At 43.4% G+C, this 25,430-nt stretch overlaps 1 protein-coding gene across 5 annotated transcripts in view; it reads right to left on the minus strand.

Moving 5' to 3' along the window:
* Nucleotides 1–25,430, minus strand: part of LOC138960320 (protein unc-93 homolog A-like) — a 56,844-nt gene that overhangs the window by 26,506 nt on the left and 4,908 nt on the right. Inside the window, exons 1-8 of one of the 5 annotated variants that reach the window (XM_070332174.1) lie at nucleotides 22,350–22,483; nucleotides 20,501–20,771; nucleotides 19,177–19,400; nucleotides 18,864–19,020; nucleotides 14,702–14,850; nucleotides 13,739–13,882; nucleotides 6,492–6,759; nucleotides 5,244–6,293 (exon numbers count right to left, since the gene is read on the minus strand). In XM_070332174.1, the coding sequence (XP_070188275.1) occupies nucleotides 5,968–6,293; nucleotides 6,492–6,759; nucleotides 13,739–13,882; nucleotides 14,702–14,850; nucleotides 18,864–19,020; nucleotides 19,177–19,400; nucleotides 20,501–20,765 (1,533 nt within the window). In that variant the 5' untranslated portion in view covers nucleotides 20,766–20,771; nucleotides 22,350–22,483 and the 3' untranslated portion in view covers nucleotides 5,244–5,967. Of the gene's footprint in view, nucleotides 1–5,242; nucleotides 6,294–6,491; nucleotides 6,760–13,738; nucleotides 13,883–14,701; nucleotides 14,851–18,863; nucleotides 19,021–19,176; nucleotides 19,401–20,500; nucleotides 20,772–21,388; nucleotides 21,521–21,996; nucleotides 22,095–22,349; nucleotides 22,484–25,430 lie in introns of those variants that run through there. The other 4 variants (XM_070332173.1, XM_070332172.1, XM_070332169.1 and 1 more) reach the window with 4 other exon arrangements.

Consider the following 25,430-nt stretch of genomic DNA (forward strand, 5'->3'; position numbering starts at 1 on the left):
TAATGTCAGTTCAGCGTCTGCCTCGCACATCCTTTACTTGTAATGTCAGTTCAGCGTCTGCCTCGCACATCCTTTACTTGTAATGTCAGTTCAGCGTCTGCCTCGCACATCCTTTACTTGTAATGTCAGTTCAGCGTCTGCCTCGCACATCCTTTACTTGTAATGTCAGTTCAGCGTCTGCCTCGCACATCCTTTACTTGTAATGTCAGTTCAGCGTCTGCCTCGCACATCCTTTACTTGTAATGTCAGTTCAGCGTCTGCCTCGCACATCCTTTACTTGTAATGTCAGTTCAGCGTCTGCCTCGCACATCCTTTACTTGTAATGTCAGTTCAGCGTCTGCCTCGCACATCCTTTACTTGTAATGTCAGTTCAGCGTCTGCCTCGCACATCCTTTACTTGTAATGTCAGTTCGTATTCTGTGTTATTTTACACTCACTGACGTCATTAATCTCCAAAACGAAACGAAAACACAGCAGAAAGCTGTTTTGGTAACTTCTCCATCAATATTTAATCAGCCTGTCGCTGACTTGTTCAGGATGATAAAGAGAAGTAAGGAATGACGGCCCGTCATGTACTGTCATGGTTCTTCTTCTGCGTTCGTGGGCTGAAACTCCCACGTGCACTCGTGGTTTGCACGAGTGGAATTTTCCGTGTATGACCGTTTTTACCCCGCCATTTAGGCAGCCATACGCCGTTTTCGGAGGAAGCATGCTGGGTAGTTTCGTGTTTCTATAACCCACCGAACTCTGACATGGATTACAGGATCTTTTTCGTGCGCACTTGGTCTTGTGCTTGCGTGTACACACGCGGGTATTTGGACACCGAGGAGAGTCTGCACACAAAGTTGACTCTGAGAAATAAATCTCTCGCCGAACGTGGGGACGAACTCACGCTGACAGCGGCCAACTGGATACAAATCCAGCGCGCTACCGACTGAGCTACATCCCCGCCCTACTGTCATGGTTAATCTGTCTGATTTTATGTTAACCATATGCATGCTGACAGACAAGACAGACAGACAGACGGGCAGACGGACGGACGGACGGACAGGCAGACAGACAGGCAGACAGGCAGACAGGCAGACAGACAGACAGACAGACAGCGAGACAGACAGCGAGAGAGCGAGACAGACAGACAGACGGACGGACGGACGGACGGACGGACGGACGGACGGACCGACCGACCGACCGACAGGCAGGCAGGCAGGCAGGCAGGCAGGCAGAGAGACAGACAGATAGACAGGCAGGCAGGCAGAGAGACAGACAGACAGACAGATAGACAGGCAGAGAGAGAGACAGATAGACAGACAGACAGATAGACAGGCAGAGAGAGAGAGACAGATAGACAGACAGGCAGGCAGACAGGCAGAGAGAGAGACAGATAGACAGGCAGACAGATAGACAGACAGGCAGACAGACAGGCAGACAGATAGACAGACAGACAGATAGACAGACAGGCAAGCAGACAGGCAGAGAGACAGACAGATAGACAGGCAGGCAGGCAGAGAGACAGACAGACAGGCAGACAGACAGAGAGACAGACAGATAGACAGGCAGGCAGACAGACAGAGAGACAGACAGGCAGACAGACGTAAGAGGAAGACGGAAAGTGGGAGACAACGTGCTGACCTACCCTGTAAAAGGTTGAAATAGCGCGTTCCTCTGTAGCAGGTTATCGAAGCAAAGATCTTATTATGATGTATAGTAAAACCAAAACTTGCCCTAGCTCCTCGGCAAGTGCAACGAGATAGTGTTGTTATGCAGTCTGACACATTTTGTTCTTTGTTCTTTTTTTGTGATCGTTCGAGAAGAAGAAAAAAGGTTGATAAGAAAGACTTAGGCCTACATGTTTTTGTTGAGTAGTTCGAAATATGCTGTTCACAATTAAGCAACTGGCTGTTGTTTTTCAAAGGGTATTTGAAATTTCTGATGTTTTTTTCTTCCTTTTCCCCCAACTGTCGTGTTTACAGTAACGTATCAATCTTCAGTTTCGGTTTTTACACAGTGCCGAAAACGATATGTAGCTTTGTGAATGCAGGACTCTGTGGCTGTGAGCGAGCTTGACTTTTTGAGAAAGTAGGATAGCATTATAGCTGGAACTGCAATAACAAGAAATTCCTCCGAGGTAGGAAAAACACCCCCGTCCTTAGCATTCTCACTGCCACCAACTGAGCAGGCACTGCTAACAAGTGTGGTTATTTCCCTTTGACCATTAATATGTCCCTCTATAAGTCCTTGTAGAATCTTAATCCACCAATAACTCCCTAACCGTGTGTTTGACTGGTCCCAATTTTTGTAAGGACCGTCTCAGGAATGTATAGAACCTGTTCACCAAGTTTGGTGACGATCGGTCCGTTCATTCTTGAGATCTATATGCGAACACAAACAAACAAACAAACACATCGAGCGAATCCTATAATCCACCAATAACTCCCTAACCGTGTGTTTGACTGGTCCCAGTTTTTGTAAGGACCGTCTCAGGAATGTATAGAACCTGTTCACCAAGTTTGGTGACGATCGGTCCGTTCATTCTTGAGATCTATATGCGAACACAAACAAACAAACAAACACATGGACCGAATCCTATACACACCCCTATACCGGGGGTGTAAAGATGGTGTTGATAGAAACAGTCATGGTGGGAACTACTGATAGTGACAGTGACAGAGACCGGGCAGTCGCTAATGAGGATAGAGAGACGTTTGTGTGTGCAGCTGGCTGCAGTAAGTGTATTATGTCGATTACAAACATGAAACATGAAACTGTTTTTTCCCCTTTCCCCCGTGACACCGACACAGAGACACAGACATACAGACAAACAGACGAACAGACAGACATGCGTACACACAGACAGACATGCGTACACACAGACAGACAGACAGACTTACAGACAAACAGATAGACGGACAGACTGACGGGCAGACAGACATGTGAATACGGAGACATATAGACACACATACAGATGTGATATGCGCACACAACGGCATACCCGAAGTCCAAACACGCACATACACACACGCACATGCAAACATACACACACACACACACGACCAAGCACATACACACACGCACGCACGCCCGCACATACACACACGTACACTCTGACGCACGTACATACAAGGCATACAGACAGACCACAGAGACCTACCTACACTAACATTCATTCAATCACAGACAGATATTCAATCACCAACCTTTGGTCAACACAGCTGCAGAGCTCGCAGCAACAAGTTCTGGTGTGGTGTTCAGCTTCTGACACAATGACAGTTTAGATGATGTTCAGATTCTGGCCCTTGGCTTTTCTGGACATCTTCTGAAAGAGATTGATCCATTATGATAATGCAAAACATATCCTTCAGTAATCTCTTGTATCGTCTTCTTTTGGCCCATTTCTCTGATAACGTGCTGTAATTTTGAGATAATGAATAAATCCTTAGCTAGACTTTACGCACATTTTGTTTGCTTCACAGAATTTGCTGATGGACAGGGCTTATCTTTATCTACTCTGTACTTACTCCGGGGTCGGCCCGCTATTGCGCGGGCCGCTATTGCGCGAATCTTTAGGGTTAGGGTTAGGGTTAGGGTTAGGGTTAGGGTAAGGGTTAGATTCGCGCAATAGCGGCCCCGCGCAATAGCGGACCCGCGCAATAGCGGCCCAGCCCCCTTACTCCGTGGATGTCCGTCAATCAATACACCCGTTATGTTTCTGGCATAACTCTTTAACTGATTCATGCCTAGTCACAAAACTAGACCAGTGAATAAACAATGTGCGTTCGCGTGGCAACAATAACCAAATTGTACAAGCAGTATTATTACATTGTATCAGCACGTTATCAGCGGAGTGGGTCAAAAGACCAACAAAAAAGATAAAAAGGTATACTTCAACCACTCTGAGAGTCTAATACAGTTTCTGACCTATATCATTATGCAAGACTCACGGATACACAACTATGCAAGAGTAACGGATTAAAAAAAAACATTACTACAGTACATCGGTCGTCATCGAGTTGGTCCATTTTCTTGAGTCAGCGTGAAAGGCGCACAGTTAGAACTTTAAGTCTATTATTCTTGCGGCGGTATAAAAAATGCCTTTTTCGCTCACTATAAATCCCGTCAATAAAATAAAACTGTCTGGGCTTTTGCGCCGTGGAGAGTATGACTAGGCGCAAACCTGCGGACAGAAAGACACAGCGAAGCTGAAAACTCAGATCACAATGCAACTGAAACTGCCAAGGATTAAGGAAGAACATAATTGTATAATGTTTACTACTGTCTCATATTTTGACATGTCGTTTGAGTCAGTGTGCTAAGGCCAGCTGTTCTATATACATATGAAAGAAAGAAATTCTATTCTGTTCTGTTCTGTTCTGTCTATCTTTCTAACACAGGCAGACAGACACACGTACGCACACACTCACGCATGCACTCACGGTCGCATGCCGGCCCCCCCCACCCCCCACCCCACACACACGCAAGCACGCACGCACACCCACACTCTCTTACACACTCACAAACACACACACACACTCACACTCACAAACACAAACGAAGATCTGCTGATGTGATGCACTAATCTACGACACTGTTTTCACCATACAGAGAGAGAGAGAGAGAGAGAGAGAGAGAGAGAGAGAGAGAGAGAGAGAGAGAGAGAGAGAGAGAGAGAGTGAGAGAGAGAGAGACAGAGACAGACAGAGAGAGAGAGAGAGAGTGAGAGAGAGAGAGAGACAGAGAGAGAGACAGAGAGAGAGAGAGAGAGAGAGAGCGAGAGAGAGATGAGGTGGAGAGAGAGAGAGAGAGCGAGAGAGAGAGAGAGAGAGACGGAGAGAGAGAGAGAGAGAGAGAGAGAGAGAGAGAGAGAGAGAGAGAGAGAGAGAGAGAGAGAGAGAGAGCTGTCAATAATGGAAATAAAAGCCACGTGGTCACGTCAGTGTTCAGAACGACCGACACGGATCAATGTAAATTGAAATAGCGTGAAGACAAACCTGTGCACAGAAAAACCCAGCGAAGCTGAAAACTCAGATCACAATGCAACAGAAACTGAAAGAGTATATGTGTTATAGAGACGCAAAGTCACATCTCAAGAACACACGTTGACATATGCACTGCATCATCATCACACACACGCGCACGCACGCACGCACGCACACACGCAGACACACACACACACCCACACCCACACCCACACACTTTCAAACAAATGTCTGATATAAAAATTGTTTATTTGATCACTGTGAATAAATATTTCTTCGTATATACAGTCAAATGGCACACTGAACCCCCCCCCCCCCCCACACACACACATATTTCCGATTCGTAAGGTACAAAGTTATGATAGGGAAACAACTTCTTCGGTTGTGAGACGGGAGATTCATTATTTTCTTATTTTGTGGGGAAAATGAATTAATCAGCTCTTCTGCACTAACGTAGGAAGAACGTTAGAATCATCATGTACATTTCAACTGATGTGCCTTATACAAATTGAAAAAGGTTTGATTTTAAAAGCAATACGCTTTGTTACCCAGGTAACGGAAGAAACGCAAAAAGAGGTCGAGACAGAGTCACAAAGATGCACAGGAAAATATAATGTAATGACTTATATTCCTGTGTCCATCATCTCAAACTTCACACGCGTCCATACACAACACAACATGGCAACACAGACAAGCCTGAAAAGGTCGCACGAAAAAAACACCCCACTCAAACGAACACACATGCAGATAAGAAAACCAAAACAAAAAAAAACACACACACACATACACATTAGCATCAATGCCTTGCCATTCCCACTCACCGGTTCACGCATACATACACGCGCACACGCTCGCTGGCAGGCAAACAAACACACACACACACACACCCACACACACACACACACACACACACACACACGAATCACATCTACGCACACATACGCGCATGAGAACATGTTTTGACTTAGTTCTCTTCCCCTACACCAGACTCCCTTCACATCACGGTGATTTTCTTGTACCTATCAACATCACCTGGACCGCTGGAGCCATTCTGTGTCTTTTCGTTTTCAGAACCATTGGCGGACATTTGTTTCTTTGTCTCGGCTAACGAAAGAGTTTGCGAATTCAGACGTAACATGAGCTCTACGATGCCGTAGCCAATGAGACCTAAGGAGGACAAGGTCAGGGACACGTACAGTCTCTGATAGAGGCAAAGGAAGCGGGCGAGGACAAAGGTCAAGGTGAAGGCCGTGGCCTTGGAAGTGTGATAGGTGGCGAAGGCTGCTGTCATTTGCTCAGGAAAAACCATGGCGACCAGAGCTGAAAGAAGAAAGAAGATCACAACTAAACATTGGGAAAACGGTTAGAAAACACAGACACGGACGCATGCACGCGCGTGCGCACACACACACACACACACACACACACCCACACACACACACACACACACACACACACACACACACACACACACACACACACACACACACCCCCCCTTCACCGTCAACCATTGCTTACAATTGAACTGCGCCTGGAAGATGCCCTCAGCAAAGCCCGCTATACAGGGCAGGATGAAGAGCTTGCCCACAGAAGTCCCAGCAGGGTCCCACAAGAGCATGGAGATGTTGACACTCAAATCGGCCAGCGCCGCTGCTGTGAACAGGATCCGACGACCCAGGAACTTGGCCGCGTAATTGAGACCCACGGCCTGTGCTGCCGTCAGAGCCCCGAAGGCCGTCATGACGTAGCCAACCCACTTGATGCCCACAGCGCAGCTGACGAATTTCTGTGGGAACAGGACAGAAGCAAGAAGCGGTTATTTCCGTCCTCACCCTACCCGACAATCAATTTCAGATGTCTCCCTTTTCATATATACCTTGCCATAAATATACCTCCATTTTAGGCTCTTTCATTTTGAAGACCTGGTTTTCTGGGAAGTTTAGAGTAATAAAATAAATTAAAAAAAAGGGGGGGGGGGCACTGTAAAGGTGTATGGACGACTTTCTCCGCCATTTATATTTATCACGGGCGATGCTATTTTTGACGGTAAAAAAATCATTTACGAATTCGCAATTACGGATTCGCAATACAAAAAGGTTGGTTTTAGGGGAGACACCGATTGGGAGAATTTGCATATGATGCAGAAGGTTGGTTTCAGGGGAGACACCGATTAGGAGAAGAAATTGCATATGATGCAAAAGGTTGGTTTCAGGGGAGACACCGATTAGGAGAAGAAATTGCATATGATGCAAAAGGTTGGTTTCAGGGGAGACACCGATTAGGAGAAGAAATTGCATATGATGCAAAAGGTTGCTTTCAGGGGAGACACCGATTAGGAGAAGAAATTGCATATGATGCAAAAGGTTGGTTTCAGGGGAGACACAGATTAGAAGAAATTGCATATGATGCAAAAGGTTGGTTTCAGGGGAGACACCGAGGAGAAGAAATTGCATATGATGCAAAAGAGCATGAAAGAAGAAACTGGGTCTTTCATCGAGTGACGTCAGAAAACTGTAGGGGATCGGTGTAACGTTGCCCATCTGACGGAGTCGCCCGTCGCCGATCGAGTCCCTGAGTAAGGGTGGAAGTGGTAGAATACGACCCCTAATCAGTGTTCGTACAGCTCCCCCCCCCCTCCTCCTTGTTTTAATGCCCAAGTTTGTCAGATTTTCGGTTCATAACATCCGTAAATTTACCTCTATTTTCAGACTCCCTCCCTTTTAAGACTGACATGAATTTTTCTGTTTTTTGAAAAAGAGGGTTCTACCTTTATACATTGGGTGTGTGACCGAGAGTACAAATGAAGCACCGGACTGCTTTCATAATAATGAAACTTATTATCCCCAGACCATGCGTCATGATTAGTACCTGCTCGCTTGTAACAGTTTTGGGCGGGATGAGGGCGTAGTGCGCGCGCGTTTGTGTGTGTGTGTGTGTGTGTGTGTGTGTGTGTGTGTGAATGCGTCTGTGTGTGTGTGTGTGTAAGTGTGTGTGTGTGTGTGTGTGTGAGTGTGTGTGTGTGTGAGTGTGTGTGTGTGTGAGTGTGTGTGTGTGTGTGTGTGTGTGTGTGTGTGTGTCTGTGTGTGTGTGTGTGTGTGTGAGTGTGTCTGTGTGTGTGTGTCTGTGTGTGTGTGAGTGTGTGTGTGTGTCTGTGTGTGTGTGTGCAAGAAACGTCAATGTGCTGATCTGAATGTTGGGCGTCCCCCTTATATTGACAGCAACTCATTGTACGCTTGGCAAAGTAAGGTCCATGATGTGGAGTTGCTGTTGGTGCAAACTCCTATTGGAAAGCTTTCTTAGCAAATTAGCTATTTGTGCACTGACGTCTGACAATACCTTAAAGCTAGTTACAGTGTTCGGGGAGTAAATGGGGGTGGGGGTGGGGGTCAAGGAGGAAGCGGGAGGGAGAGACTGGGGGAAGGGGGTGGTCTCTTCTGACAGAAAAAAGGGAGGGAGGGAGGGACAGGAGTAACTGGGAGGACTTATATATTCTACTTCACACGTACAGCAAGGCTGACTACCATCATCACTAAGCTTAGACAAGGCTTTCGAAAAAAAAACACCCCACTGTTTACATAACATACATGTACTGTTTGTATTATGTCTGGCGATAACTACATGAACTAATGGGCGTGTGACCAAAGTCGCGTTCCCGTTGAAATGTATGATTAACAAGTAGATCATTCCAGTAGTTTAGTCTGAATCGCTCTACACACACACACACACACAGACACACACACACACACACATACACCACGACCCTCGTCTCGATTCCCCCTCTATGTCAGTTAAAACATTTAGTCAAACTTGACTAAATGTAAAAACGGAGACCTTGAACCAATTTTTATTTTTTTTATTCTGTGTTTTTGTAACCTCTTGACCTTTTTACATTTAGTCAAGTTTTGACTAAATGTTTTAACATAGAGGGGGGAATCGAGACGAGGGTCGTGGTGTATGTGTGTGTGTCTGTCTGTCTGTGTGTGTGTGTGTAGAGCGATTCAGACTAAACTACTGGACCGATCTTTATGAAATTTGACATGAGAGTTCCTGGGTATGATATCCTCAGATATTTTTTTCATTTTTTTTTATATATGTCTGATGACGTCATATCCGGCTTTTCGTGAAAGTTGAGGCGGCACTGTCACGCTCTCATTTTTCAACCAAATTGGTTGAAAGTTTGGTCAAGTAATCTCCGACGAAGCCCGGACTTCGGTATTGCATTTCAGCTTGGTGGCTTAAAAATTAATTAATGACTTTGGTCATTAAAAATCTGAAAATTGTAAAACATTTTTTTATTTTATAAAACGATCCAAATTTACGTTCATCTTATTCTCCATCATTTTCTGATTCCAAAAACATATAAATATGTTATATTTGGATTAAAAACAAGCTCTGAAAATTAAAAATATAAAAATTATGATCAAAATTAAATGTTCGAAATCAATTTAAAAACACTTTCATCTTATTCCTTGTCGGTTCTTGATTCCAAAAACATATAGATATGATATGTTTGGATTGAAAACACGCTCAGAAAGTTAAAACGAAGAGAGGTACAGAAAAGCGTGCTATCCTTCTCAGCGCAACTACTACCCCGCTCTTCTTGTCAATTTCACTGCCTTTGCCATGAGCGGTGGACTGACGATGCTACGAGTATACGGTCTTGCTGCGTTGCATTGCGTTCAGTTTCATTCTGTGAGTTCGACAGCTACTTGACTAAATGTTGTATTTTCGCCTTACGCGACTTGTTCCAGCGTCGCGGACGACGCTGGTATCTGCGGTCGGGAAGACTTTCCACGAATTTGCCTGCTGGGCGCCGCCATGTTTTCTGTGCTCGACTGCGAGCAGACCACAGGCACATTACACCCAAAATTATTGTAGGCATACACAGACGCAACATAGCATATACAGACAATAACACCCACAACACTTCAACTGCATATGAAAGGAATAAAAATAAATCCGCAAATCAGTCGCGCACAAAACACCAGAAAGAAAAACAAGGAGTACCAAAGCGGCGTGCAGAAACTAAACTGACTCGGAGACTGAGAAGAAACATTTATCACACGATGTGGATAGCAAACATTAAAATAAAACAGATAAGTCAAGCAAAAAATAAACACAAATATCGAAAACACAATAAACAAAGGTAAAGAAAACAAAAAGAGATGCTTGCCGACAGTCAGTGTGTGTGTGCGTGGTTTGCCGTGTGCGTCAGCGGGGTGTGTGTGTGTGTGTGTGTGTGTGTGTGTGTGTGTGTGCGTGCGCGTGCATGCGTGCGTAGGCTACGTTCTTGCGTGTGTGCGGCGTTCGAATGAGAAAGAAGAGAGAGAGAGGATTGAACAATGAGGTCACGTTCTCTGTCACATGAATACATATACACACACTGAAGGCAACTTCGGACACGAACACTTGCCAACAACTGTGGTTGGACATGCTTTTGAAATGTAATATTTTTTCGACATGATTTCTGGACATACGAATCCCGCTGTGTTGCCTACTGATGTTGCGAATGATGAAGGTTTTGAGTTGACTGACCTTGAGGAGGGATTGCATCAGGCGTTTATCGTCTCAAATTATATCCTTGCTACTTTTCAGGAGTCAACTATTGCCATTCATGGTAACTTGGATAGTCAATGTTTTTATTTGTTTGATTCCCATCAAAGAAACAGAAATGGTAACCATTCTTCAAATGGCGCTGCAGTTTTGATGTCAGAATTGATTGATTTTCTCAAAAGCCATTATCAATGTGTTTATCAATTAACACCTGTTCATTTCTGTCCAACTGCAATGCAAACTCAATGTGGAGGAAACAAGGATTCATTACAAACAAGTCATCCCTGTACATCAACAGATTTATGTACCTCAATCAATACTGCTAGTATGAGTGACAGGAATCTAAAAGAAAAAACAACCAAACGCAAATGTACTACTACTTCTACGACTCGTTTGAATGTAAAACAGAAATGTAACACTATCTGTGACAATGACGGTTCTACGACTCGTTTGAAGGACAGTATAGATCGAACCTTAACCCACAACTACGACAATTTGTGTCAGACTTTTTTGAACAGGAAAATATGCCTCTGTTCAACAGTAACCAAAACATGGAAGATGTTTTTGAAACTTTACAGAAATGTAACACTAGCCTATCTGTGACAATGTTGCTTTTGAATCAAGTTGAACCCACATTTGTTGAACAGGAGAGAATGTTCCTGTTCAACAGTGCCCAAAACACTGAATCTGACGTTTTTGAATCTTTTCTGTCATCTAACTGAATCTGACGTTTTTGAATCTTTTCTGTCATCTAACCCAATTGCTCATGACTTCATCGATCTTGAACATGCCTACTTTTCAAAGAAAGACAGACAAAAGCGAAATCTGCATGTTAGCCATCTGCCTGAAATGGTCAATGCACTTTTGTAAAATTGTCACAGCTGTAATGCACTTTTGTGAAATGGTCAGTGCTGTTGTGCACTTATGCAAAACTTGGTGCTGTGCTGTTAACATTTGAACAAAATGCATTTTGTTCAAATGTTTAGTGCAACTTGTTACTATATAATCGCTGTATGCGCTTTGTGGTAATAATGCACTGTTGTGAAAAGTTTGCGCTAAATGTTGGCACTATGCATCATTGTTGGAGCACCCTCCTGTAGATGCACCATGCTGAAAAATGTACTTATGAATCAAGCATTGACTGAAATAAACAATTTATATATCCAGCACAACATGCAATTCATTAACTTTTGACCCTAACCTTTAACACTTCCCAAAATAAATCTTTGGTGGACATTGCATCGACGCTGTTCATTTTGAATGAACATTTTTCTTGTTTTGAGTTTGGAGCGGGGCCACTCAGGAAACGTAGGTAGTGTGAAGTGTGAAGGTCTGAGCAAGTGTTAGCCCTCTTTGTGCGCGCGCGCGCTGTGTGTGTGTGTGATATGTGTGTGTGTGTGTGTGTGTGTGTGTGTGTGTGTGTGTGACGGTAAGCGTGCGTGTGCGTGAACGTGCACACTTGCAGATGGAATATGGCACGTCTGTGAATGCCTCCATGTGCATCAGTGCCGTTGTCTCGTAGACAGTGTCACGAACTGAAAACTCTGCTGAACTATCCTTCTCATGGCGGTCAATGCGCATGCGCCAATTTTGGACTTAAAAAATGCGACCCTTTGACCAAACGAACCATGGGTTAGGGTTAGGCTTAGGGTTAGGCTTAGGGTTAGGATTAGGGTTAGGATTAGGGTTAGGGTTAGGGTTAGGTTGTTCACGACCTGATTAATCTCCCCATGTTAGCGCATGCGCATTGACCGCAATGAGAAGGATTGTTCAGGCAGAGTTTTCAGTTCGTGACACCGTCTACGCGCCACGTGAGTTAAATAAGTAAACCGACGGGCGCAATGACTTGGTGGTAAGACGCCGGCCTCCACTTGAAAGCGGAAGGTCGTGGGTTCGAATCCCGATCTCCCAGATCAACTTATGTGCAGACCTGCTAGTGCCTTATCCCCCTTCGTGTGTACACGCAAGCACAAGACCAAGTGCGCACGGAAACGATCCTGTAATCCATGTCAGAGTTCGATGGGTTATAGAAACACGAAAATACCCAGCATGCTTCCGCCGAAAACGGCGTATGGCTGCCTAAATGGCGGGGTAAAAACGGCCATACACATAAAAATCCACTCGTGCAAAAACACGAGTGTACGTGGGAGTTTCAGCCCACGAACGCAGAAGAAGAAGAAGAAGAAGAAGAAGAAGAAGAAGAAGAAGAAGAAGAAGAAGAAGAAGAAGAAGAATAAATAAGTAAACAAGTCGCTTGAGGCAAAATTACTACATTTAGTTAAGCTGTCGAACTCACAGAATGAAACTAAACGCACAGCATTTTTTTTACCAAGACCGTATAGCATCGTCAGTCCCCCGCTCGTGGGAAAGGCAGTGAAATTGACAAACCAGTATAGTGCGGTAGTGGTTGCGCTGAACAGAATAGCACGCTTTTCTGTATCTCTATTCTTTTTAACTTTCTGAGCTTGTTTTAATAACATATCTATATGTTTTTGGAATCAGGAACCGACAAGGAATAAGATGAAATTGTATTTAAATCGATTTCGGAAATGTAATTTTAATCATAATTGTCATATTTGTAATTTTCAGAGCTTGTTTTTAATCCGAATATAACATATTTATATGTTTTCGGAATCAGAAAATAATGAAGAATAAGATGAAATTATTTTTGGATCGTTTTATAAAAAATTATTTTAATTACAATTTTCAGATATTTAATGACCAAAATCATTATTTAATTTTTAAGCCTCCAAGCTGAAATGCGATACCAAAGTCCAGCCTTCGTCGAAGATTGCTTGACCAAAATTTCGATCCATTTGATCGAAAAATTAGGGCGTGACAGTGCGGCCTCAACTTTTACAAAAAGCCAGACATGACGTCATCACAGACATTTATCAAAAAAACGTCTGGGGATATTATACTCAGCAACTCTCATGTTTCATAAAGATCGGTCCAGTAGTTTTCTCTAAATCGCTCTACACAAACACACAGACACACACACATTCACCACAACCCTGGGTTCGATTCCCCATCTATGTTAAAACATTTAGTCACTAACTTGACTAAATGCAAAAATTAAAAAAAAAAAACATTAAAAAAAACTACACCAACAATAACAACCGGAACAGACACATAAATTTTTTTTTTCAACCAACCAAATAATTTCCCAACCAGACAACCAACCAAACAACCGGCCATACACACTTCCTCACCTCGTTATACTCTGCCAGCAGAATGCCGCTGTTCATAGCTTGCGCCATGAAGAAAGGCAACAAGAGCAGCATTTTAGGCTCCAGCAGCATGGACAGACAGCTTGTCACGCTCCTCTTCAGGCTGCTCTGACCTGCTTGTATTTCCTGCACGTGCAAACCGCCAAGACAGACAATGTTAAAGGCACAGTCTGTTTCGTCTACACACTTCGACTCATCATCCAAGACGCGGACACGGGTGACAATTTGTGAAATTAATTCATCAAAGCATTCTCACTCTTCACAGAACGCCGTCAGGATGTTATTTTTTTTAAATTTGTTGCATGTGTGAAAGTAGTGGAATGTTCTTATCCCATGCAAAAAGCTGATCAAATCTGAGACGGTGAGCAGAAATATTTTCATGTGGAGGAATGTGCCTTTAACATTCTGAATAAGAGGAACACGCTGATCTTGATATCATAACGGAGAAGAGGTCGCGGGCTATGGACTTCTGGTGAACATTGGCGGGGCCTTCATACACGAATAATGATAATAATATTAATAATAATAATTATAATAATGAACACTTAGGCCTTTTATTCTCACGGGAGCTCACGGCGATGTACAATAGTAAGCTACTCACACAAGCACGAACGCACGCACGCACGGATGCACTCAAACGTATGATACGTTCAATCTCTCTCTCTCTCTCTCTCTCTCTCTCTCTCTCTCTCTCTCTCTCTCTCTCTCTCTCTCTCTCTCTCCAAGTAATACACGTTCGATGGTTCATTCTCTTTTCTCTGTCTAATTATCCACAAACCTTCATATTGGACCTTGGCAATTAAGTGAATAAACTGGATACTGGATGCGTCTTGCTGCCTGCCTGGCGGGGTCAAGAAGGTATACCTCACGAAACTGGCAACATAATGTGACCCTGATATTAAGAAGCTGTGGTACGCAGAAGAAGGAGAAGATGGAATGGCATACCTGGTCCCTGGGAAGAGGGGGCAAGGCGAACATGGTTAGAAGCAGTCCTGCGACATTGCATCCAGTGTAGATGCCCAGCATGATGTAGACGACGTACTGCTCTGGCTGCTCGATCTTAGTTGTGTGAAGTTCAGTGTTGGGGCACACCTCTGTGGGAAGATCATAGGGGCGAGTGTACTAACATTTCCATTAATGTCGAAAAGGCTTCGGCAGCGTCTATGAGGACAAACAATTAAAATAATGCCTCATTCCTTTTTGTTCATATCACACCCCACTTACATAATTGCCATCATGTCTGCCAACATCGTCGTGATCATCATCATCATCATTATCATTACCACCACAACCACCACAACCACCACCACCACCACCACGACCACGACCATCCTTATGTCACAACAGTGAAACCCACCTTTTAAAACCTCCAAAAATCTGAGAAAAACAGGTCTTGCAAAGGAGGGAATCTTTAAAGTGGGGGTAAATTCACAGAGGTCATGAAAAGAAAGTCTGAGAAAAACATGTCTTGCAAAGGAGGGAATATTTAAAGTGGGGGTAAATTCACAGAGGTTATGAAAAGAAAGTCTGAGAAAAACAGGCTTGCAAAGGAGGGAATCTTTAAAGTGGGGGTAAATTCACAGAGGTTATGAAAAAAAAGTCTGAGAAAAACAGGCTTGCAAAGGAGGGAATCTTTAAAGTGGGGGTAAATTCACAGAGGTCATGAAAAGAAAGTCTGAGAAAAACATGTCTTGCAAAGGAGGGAATCTTTAAAGTGGGGGTAAATTCACAGAGGTTATGAAAAAAAAGTCTGAGAAAAACAGGCTTGCAAAGGAGGGAATCTTTAAAGTGGGGGTAAATTCACAGAGGTTATGAAAGAAAGCCTGAGAAAAACAGGTCTTGCAAAGGAGGGAATCTTTAAAGTGGGGGTAAATTCACAGAGGTTATGAAAAAAAAGCCTGAGAAAAACAGGTCTTGCAAAGGAGGGAATCTTTAAAGTGGGGGTAAATTCACAGAGGTTATGAAAAAAAAGCCTGAGAAAAACAGGTCTTGCAAAGGAGGGAATCTTTAAAGTGGGGGTAAATTCACAGAGGTTATGAAAAAAAGCCTGAGAAAAACAGGTCTTGCAAAGGAGGGAATCTTTAAAGTGGGGGTAAATTCACAGAGGTTATGAAAAAAAAGCCTGAGAAAAACAGGTCTTGCAAAGGAGGGAATCTTTAAAGTGGGGGTAAATTCACAGAGGTTATGAAAAAAAGCCTGAGAAAAACAGGTCTTGCAAAGGAGGGAATCTTTAAAGTGGGGGTAAATTCACAGAGGTTATGAGAAAAAAAGCCTGAGAAAAACAGGTCTTGCAAAGGAGGGAATCTTTAAAGTGGGGGTAAATTCACAGAGGTTATGAAAAAAAAGCCTGAGAAAAACAGGTCTTGCAAAGGAGGGAATCTTTAAAGTGGGGGTAAATTCACAGAGGTTATGAAAAAAAAGCCTGAGAAAAACAGGGCTTGCAAAGGAGGGAATCTTTAAAGTGGGGGTAAATTCACAGAGGTTATGAAAAAAAAGCCTGAGAAAAACAGGCTTGCAAAGGAGGGAATCTTTAAAGTGGGGGTAAATTCACAGAGGTTATGAAAAGAAAGCCTGAGAAAAACAGGTCTTGCAAAGGAGGGAATCTTTAAAGTGGGGGTAAATTCACAGAGGTCATGAAAAGAAAGTCTGAGAAAAACAGGTCTTGCAAAGGAGGGAATCTTTAAAGTGGGGGTAAATTCACAGAGGTCATGAAAAGAAAGTCTGAGAAAAACAGGTCTTGCAAAGGAGGGAATCTTTAAAGTGGGGGTAAATTCACAGAGGTTATGAAAAGAAAGCCTGAGAAAAACAGGTCTTGCAAAGGAGGGAATCTTTAAAGTGGGGGTAAATTCACAGAGGTTATGAAAAAAAAGCCTGAGAAAAACAGGGCTTGCAAAGGAGGGAATCTTTAAAGTGGGGGTAAATTCACAGAGGTTATGAAAAAAAAGCCTGAGAAAAACAGGCTTGCAAAGGAGGGAATCTTTAAAGTGGGGGTAAATTCACAGAGGTTATGAAAAGAAAGCCTGAGAAAAACAGGTCTTGCAAAGGAGGGAATCTTTAAAGTGGGGGTAAATTCACAGAGGTCATGAAAAGAAAGCCTGAGAAAAACAGGTCTTGCAAAGGAGGGAATCTTTAAAGTGGGGGTAAATTCACAGAGGTCATGAAAAGAAAGTCTGAGAAAAACAGGTCTTGCAAAGGAGGGAATCTTTAAAGTGGGGGTAAATTCACAGAGGTCATGAAAAGAAAGCCTGAGAAAAACAGGTCTTGCAAAGGAGGGAATCTTTAAAGTGGGGGTAAATTCACAGAGGTCATGAAAAGAAAGTCTGAGAAAAACAGGTCTTGCAAAGGAGGGAATCTTTAAAGTGGGGGTAAATTCACAGAGGTTATGAAAAAAAAGCCTGAGAAAAACAGGTCTTGCAAAGGAGGGAATCTTTAAAGTGGGGGTAAATTCACAGAGGTTATGAAAAAAAAGCCTGAGAAAAACAGGTCTTGCAAAGGAGGGAATCTTTAAAGTGGGGGTAAATTCACAGAGGTTATGAAAAAAAAGCCTGAGAAAAACAGGTCTTAAAGGGGAGGGAGTTTTACATTTGTGAGTTTTAAAATGGGGGCTCCACTGTCCTACAATCACAAGCATCACTATCACTATTGTTTTACCAGCATCACTATCACTATTGTCTCACCAGCATCACTATCACTATTGTTTTACCACCATCACTATCACTATTGTCTCACCAGCATCACTATCACTATTGTCTTACCAGCATCACTATCACTATTGTCTCACCAGCATCACTATCACTATTGTCTCACCAGCATCACTATCACTATTGTCTTACCAGCATCACTATCACTATTGTCTTACCAGCATCACTATCACTATTGTCTTACCAGCATCACCATCACTATTGTCTTACCAGCATCACCATCACTATTGTCTTACCAGCATCACCATCACTATTGTCTCACCAGCATCACTATCACTATTGTCTCACCAGCATCACTATCAATATTGTCTTACCAGCATCACTATCACTATTGTCTCACCAGCATCACTATCACTATTGTCTCACCAGCATCACTATCACTATTGTCTTACCAGCATCACTATCACTATTGTCTTACCAGCATCACTATCACTATTGTCTCACCAGCATCACTATCACTATTGTCTCACCAGCATCACCATCACTATTGTCTTACCAGCATCACCATCACTATTGTCTTACCACCATCACTATCACTATTGTCTTACCAGCATCACTATCACTATTGTCTTACCAGCATCACTATCACTATTGTCTCACCAGCATCACTATCACTATTGTCTCACCAGCATCACTATCACTATTGTCTCACCAGCATCACTATCACTATTGTCTTACCAGCATCACTATCACTATTGTCTCACCAGCATCACTATCACTATTGTCTCACCAGCATCACCATCACTACTGTCTTACCACCATCACTATCACTATTGTCTCACCAGCATCACTATCACTATTGTCTTACCAGCATCACCATCACTACTGTCTTACCACCATCACCATCACTACTGTCTTACCACCATCACCATCACTACTGTCTTACCACCATCACCATCACTACTGTCTTACCACCATCACCATCACTATTGTCTCACCAGCATCACTATCACTATTGTCTTACCAGCATCACCATCACTATTGTCTCACCAGCATCACTATCACTATTGTCTCACCAGCATCACTATCACTATTGTCTCACCAGCATCACTATCACTATTGTCTTACCAGCATCACTATCACTATTGTCTCACCAGCATCACTATCACTATTGTCTCACCAGCATCACTATCACTATTGTCTTACCAGCATCACTATCACTATTGTCTTACCAGCATCACCATCACTATTGTCTCACCAGCATCACTATCACTATTGTCTCACCAGCATCACTATCACTATTGTCTCACCAGCATCACTATCACTATTGTCTCACCAGCATCACTATCACTATTGTCTCACCAGCATCACTATCACTATTGTCTCACCAGCATCACTATCACTATTGTCTTACCAGCATCACTATCACTATTGTCTCACCAGCATCACTATCACTATTGTCTTACCAGCTCCGCAGACCTTGTTGTCACGTGCGATGTGGGTATCGTTGTAATCACCCTTCATGAGAACCAGGCTGGCGATCAGGTTGCCGGTGATCTGAGTCGCCTCGTAGAAGGCGAAGAACACTCCGTTGAACAAGCTGAGAGCGCCGTGGGTCGTTATCTGATACACAGAGAGGTCGATGTATATGACGGCTTACTAGTGCCAAACCTGGGGTTACCATCATCACGTGAAAAGTACTAATAAACACTGTCAGTTTGCGTTTTCACGTGTTAATTACTAATTTCCACGTACAAATTACTAATTTTCTTCGCTCACCTGTTTGAGCGAAGCGTAAGCCATGCCACAGGCGCTGCAGTAGAGGCCCTGTGCGGTCCACATGGGTCCGGCAGCAGCCCCGAGGAGCAGGGAGGAGGTGAGGAGGGTGGGGAAGGTGGGATAGAAGTTGCTGACCGTGTAGAGCAGGTGGAAGACGAAGGCAATCACCAGTGTCCGCTTGGCGTTCAGGAACCGAATCACCATCGGAGACAGCGAGCCAAACACTGAAGTGGAACATAGGGCGTCATTGAGTGCATTGTGTTAAGTCGTCATTGAGTGCATTGTGTTAAGTCGTCATTGAGTGCATTGTGTTAAGTCGTCATTGAGTGCATTGTGTTAAGTCGTCATTGAGTGCATTGTGTTAGGTCGTCATTGAGTGCATTGTGTTAAGTCGTCATTGAGTGCATTGTGTTAAGTCGTTATTGAGTGCATTGTGTTAAGTCGTCATTGAGTGCATTGTGTTAAGTCGTCATTGAGTGCATTGTGTTAAGTCGTCATTGAGTGCAGTGTGTTAAGTCGTCATTGAGTGCATTGTGTTAAGTCGTCATTGAGTGCATTGTGTTAAGTCGTCATTGAGTGCATTGTGTTAGTCCAGGGCTGGGTCTGAGGTGGTCCATGGGTTCCGGAAGCCCCCCCCCCCCCTTTACCCAGCAAATAAACCTTTTTTTCCTCAAAGAGAGACCCAAGATACCACTTTAAAATGCTGAATCTGGGGGACCTTTGACCCCAGTACCCCCGGCTGGCCATTACCTGTACCCCTGCCTGACTATGGAAGCCCCTCCCGCTTGGTCCAACCTTGCATTCTATACCACATACCAAGGCGGAGGTTCTCTGCTTAGCTAATAGGAAGCCAATCCGGGACGGCGAACCGAACACTGCAGAAGAACCCAGGATGTCATTGAGTGCAGTGTGTAGATCCCTATCTCATACTTAAGCGGAGGTCCGCTGCTTGACTATAATGGGAAGCCAATCGCAATTAGGAACAGCGAGCCGAACACTGCCGATGAACACGATGCGTTTTTACAATAAATCATTTCAGCATTAGAACAACAATAACGCGTTTGACTTTGAGCAAAATCCGAGGTTAATAACTACGCGTGTCAAGGATGACAGAACTGGCAGTTCATGAAATAACAAAACCCATAAATTCACTCACGCATGATGGAACCGTACAGAACAGCTCGCAAGGTGATTCCCAGTGAACCTGCCTGGTCATGGCTGCTGACTAAACAGCTTAGTATAACAAACAATGAAAACGAATGTGCTCTAACATTTCAGAACTGGCAGCTCAGTTCGTGAGAACACAGCCAACATCATCACTCACGTATGATGGAGCCATACAGCACGGCCAGAGAGGTGATGCCGAGTCCTGCCGCCTGGTTGAGGCTGCTCTGCAGGTTCTGGATGGCAAGGTTGGAGGTGTAGACCAGAAGGAAAGCCATGCAGAGCACGAAGCACGTGCGAATGGGATGCTGCACTGTCGTCTTCACCAGCTGTATCTCTTCATCTCCGTCCGGTAGGATGTTGGTCTTGCTGGACGCCGTGCTTTCCGGTTGCCGGACCTTCTTGTTGTCGTCTGCATCATCCATCTTGGACTGTAGCAAAATAGTGTGTTAAAGTTGCGATCTTGAGGTGGTCGTGGTGCTTGACATCCTTGTTACATGTCGTTTGAAACGCCTCCCCCCCCCCCCCCCGCCCTTTTCTCTGACCGTTATAATATTAATAAACATTGTACTCTCTTGAGAGCAACAGATACTTTGAGGCCGGGCATTGTAATTGTATATATATTTCTGTCGTGTTTGCGTCATTTGCAAACCAACAATCTTGATGTAGACAAAATGTACTTTCTTCCACTAGAATATACAAAAGTTTTGTACCATGACCACAAAGAAACAGCCCACATATACAGTTGGCTCCCTTGTTGCTTATTGTCGTCTGCTTCAACAGCACAGGAGATAATGATCAACTTTGATTCTTTTCAAAGAATGTTTATTTTTCTTTCGCATTCACATTTTTAGATTGTGTGTGTTTTTCGATGATTTAATGGAAATAAGTACGTTCAACTGCAACAACTTTTGGAATCGTTTAAATGAGTACAGCCAGGACAATCTGAATCCAAAGTAATGGACGAAGAAGCCTGGCGAAAGACAAGGTTGGTGTGCTGTAAAACTTGGAGTGAGAGAAAATTAACAGAACACAATGGTAAGCCTACCTGAAGATTATTGAAGGAAACCAAGCTAGGACGTCTGCTAATAACTGGACAAAAACACTATTTAAGACTGGCCACGTCATGAAGAAGCCTGACTTTCAACGGAGTATCAGTGACAAGTAGGCTACCATCAGCCCAGACTGTATATATATAGTATGAATACATCAACAAGTACAATATCGAGACAGAGGTTTTACCTGTGCTCAGTGAATGTTTTTTTTAACCAAAGGGTGAAGTACGCTAAATGACTGACCCCATTCGTCAAGATATTACCCTGCGTTTGAACTGAGAAACAACAACGCAACCTCTACGCTTGTATGGCTACTGTGTACAGGAACCCCGACACATTAACTATCATGTTATCTAACACATATTTGCAACTTCAACGGAGTGAGTCGGAAATCCAAAGACAAATCAGTGCAACAAATCTGGACTGCAGTTTACTTCGGACCAATACTGTACCTTGTCCAGAGAGACAGGTTCTGCGGCCAAATCGGCTAATGGCCGACCACGAACATTATCAGGTGAGCAAAAAATTCCTTCTCTTGAATGTAAGTAATATAACAACACGTTACACTTTTTCGACCAGGAGTGAAACAAGGCCAACTTACTCTATCACTTTTCCGAGTTCAACAATTAGCACTCTTTCGCCAGTCACTCAGCAGGAGGTCCAGTGCACTGAAACGCTGTGTCAAACCAGAGCTGCGTGTCAATCGCATGAACCCCATCACTGTCGTTTGCATTCAACTATGAGGCGCGCCCATTACCGTTTATCAGCGACCTACACTTACGAATCAGCTACATACCTAGGTGATACGAGCGCCATATCTCAGATGGTGAGCCGAACCATTTTTACGGGATGCCTTTAAGAAATAATTTTGTGTTACACTAATACGTCCTACTCAAAGTGTTATCATTTTGTCAATCGTCGTGGTCCTATCTTGTCTGCGTACGTTATACGTACCTGGTATAAAGCATAAGATGTTGCGTTTCACACCGAGCTGTGAGAGATCTGTGCCGCTAATGACACCTGACAGCAAGATACTCCCTTTAAACAAGTCCTTCTCAATCTGCAGTCCCTTTGGTGTTTACTTTGAACTGAGTCGACTTGATTTTAAGCATCTCGCAAACCTTTGACTTGCGTACTGCTGCTTTCTGCTCACCATTTAATTTGTTGAAAATGTTACACTATTCGGCCTTCGGTTTGTAACAAGAGTTTGTATCTTCGAGGTAAAACTGAATCACTTGACAATGTGTTTGGAACTCGGCCACTCACTTGGTTGCGTGTTCAGGCCTGGGTCAGGCCGCAATTTTCTCCCCCCTTTCCTAACCTAGGTGGTGGGTTCAAGTGCTAGTCTTTCGGATGAGACGAAAAACCGAGGTCCCTTCGTGTACACTACATTGGGGTGTGCACGTTAAAGATCCCACGATTGACAAAAGGGTCTTTCCTGGCAAAATTGAAAAGGCATAGCTAAAAATGTCCACCAAATACCCGTGTGACTTGGAATAAAGGCCGTGAAAGGTGAATGCTCGCCCTAATAGGCTTGAGGTTTGCTGGCCGATGTGAATGCGTGATATATTGTGTAAAAAATTCCATCTCACACGGCAGAAATTAATATGTAAATCGCCGTGAGCTCTTGTGAGAAACGGCGATTAATAAATGTCCATTATTATCATTATTATTTATTACTATGATACAGGTGTGACAGTGACGAATCAAGGCTATACAGAAACCAGCGGGTTATGTCATTAAAGTTATTGCGCTAGACATTATGCGAATGACTGTGCAGTTTCCGTTTACAGCTATGAAGCCTGGCGCTCACGAAATAACTAGCAGTGCTGTACCCTGTGCCGAAATAAAATTCTGCCATTGATTTAGATTATCATTCTTTTCAGGGGATTTTTTGGCAAAAAATTTCACATGTATGTAACGACCAAGGTACAATGCCGCATATTATTTCGCTTACTTTTTCCTAGAAATGTAACGACGGACATCCTTAAGAGACAAAGGACATACAGCTGTAACATTTTCGAATTAAATGACTTACGTGGCATAACAATACACATCAACGACAGCAACAAACACCACAAGACAAGCAGCAAGGTCTGTTCGAATTGTAACTGTGACCTCCAAGTTAACATTAGGCAAAAAAAAAAATAGGTCTGTTTACGGTAACATAGGGTGAAAAAATAGGGTCGGTAGGTCGGCTTTTTTTTCCATTTTTTTTTCTCCCCTCTCTATGATGTTTCACAGTTCATTTCTTCTCATCAATCCCTGTTTTTGCCCAACATAACTATAAACAGTACTTTGAGCTTACCTCCCTTCTGTCGTCTGCTGTTTGAGCGCAAACAGCTCTATTTTGGATGCGGTTTTTTTCTTCAGACGATCCAAAAAAAAATTAGGGTCGGGCCTAAAAACTAGGGTCAGTCGGGTTACCGTAAACAGACTCCTATTTTTTTTGGCCTTACAATATAACACTGGAGCTAAACAACGCAGCGCAAGCTGTGTGTAAAGTGGACACTCTTGGTGACGGCCTCGCCGAACAAGACTGACAAACGGTGTCTTTTTGTGTGCAGTTAAGCCCCTTGAACGGACTGGGGGTTTGGGTAGGGTGGGACACTGAGAGTGGATGTGGAAGGGGCCAAGGCGACGGATGGACGAGGGGCTCAGCCGTCGAATTTTGTTCTGGCTTTGTGACTCATAAAAGCAACTACGATACATTAAAGAATGATTTTGAAATATAGACAGACAGAGACAGACAGAGACAGACAGACAGAGACAGACAGACAGACAGACAGACAGACATACAGACAGACAGACACACAGACAGACACACACAAACACACACACTGACGCGAACGGGCACGCATCATGTGATTCGTTGAAACACGGCTTGTATTGTCAAAGACAAATAAACGAAGACCTGCTTCTGAAATTGTTTTTCCCCATCTGCCTAACCATGCAGGCTGCTCCGTTATGCTATCCCAACATAAATGAAAAACATAAACTATTCCTCGACTGCTTGAGTAAGAAATCACTTTCAACAAAAATGAACACAATTTGAATACATTTCTGTCACACGTTTTGAACACTTTGTGACATTGTACATTTTGCTGACAAAAGTAGCACACATGGTGTTCAATAGTGTTCACATTAACACATAGTGTTCACTTGTGAACACTATTTGTTCATTATGTGTGTCTCTTTCGCTTGTAGAACCATGTACATTGTCACAAAAATTGCTTCAGAAATGTGTTCAAAATGTTATAACTTCTGTTTAGAGTGATACTGAAGGATCTAAAATGTTCATCAAGCTAAGTTGCTGTTCGTAAAGTATGCCATACATCTTTTACATTTTTGTTTGATGTTGCTAGGGGAACCTTTACGTCACTATCTTGCGATGTCACATAGCGAGATTAATGTCAGGTCTTAATTGTCAAACAAAAATGCGCAACTTGATCGATTACACAATTAAAGCGTTAGCAAAATAAAGCACGTGCACAAGTCACCAAAAGCAACAATTAGTGCCCATGAATATGGTTGACAATTTAATGTATTACCTTGTGTTGGAAAAAACGGTTGAATCAAATGTGAATAGAAAGGCGCTGCAAGTACTTTCCCCCCACAATTTTTGCTTACTAATATCTACACTGATGTTGAGCCTACGAGTAAAACCAAAAGAGACCCCAAAACTCACCGAGAGGGCTCCAAAGGGTAGAACAAGTGGGGCAGTAACATACCTTGGGCATAAATCAGTGTGTTGACCCAGCCGATAGGATTTATGACGATAGGATAGAATAAAACCGGTGTTTGTTGAACTTAACATCTTGATCCTAAGGGCCAGTTAAAAGACGAAATAGTTACACCATGTCCACACTGCACAATGGAGATGACAGCTAAACGTGGTGTAGTCCACGATCAAAGAGGAACAACCCTGGAATTCGGTTGTGTGAAAAAGCAGCCCCCGAAGACCAGGGGCGGATCAGTTGCTTTGTAAGGGGGGGTGCACTTTGAATCGAAAGTGAATGTGATGGGCGCGAAGCG

Source organism: Littorina saxatilis, linkage group LG2 (genome assembly GCF_037325665.1).
Source record: "Littorina saxatilis isolate snail1 linkage group LG2, US_GU_Lsax_2.0, whole genome shotgun sequence".
Classification (NCBI taxonomy): Eukaryota; Metazoa; Mollusca; class Gastropoda; order Littorinimorpha; family Littorinidae; genus Littorina; species Littorina saxatilis.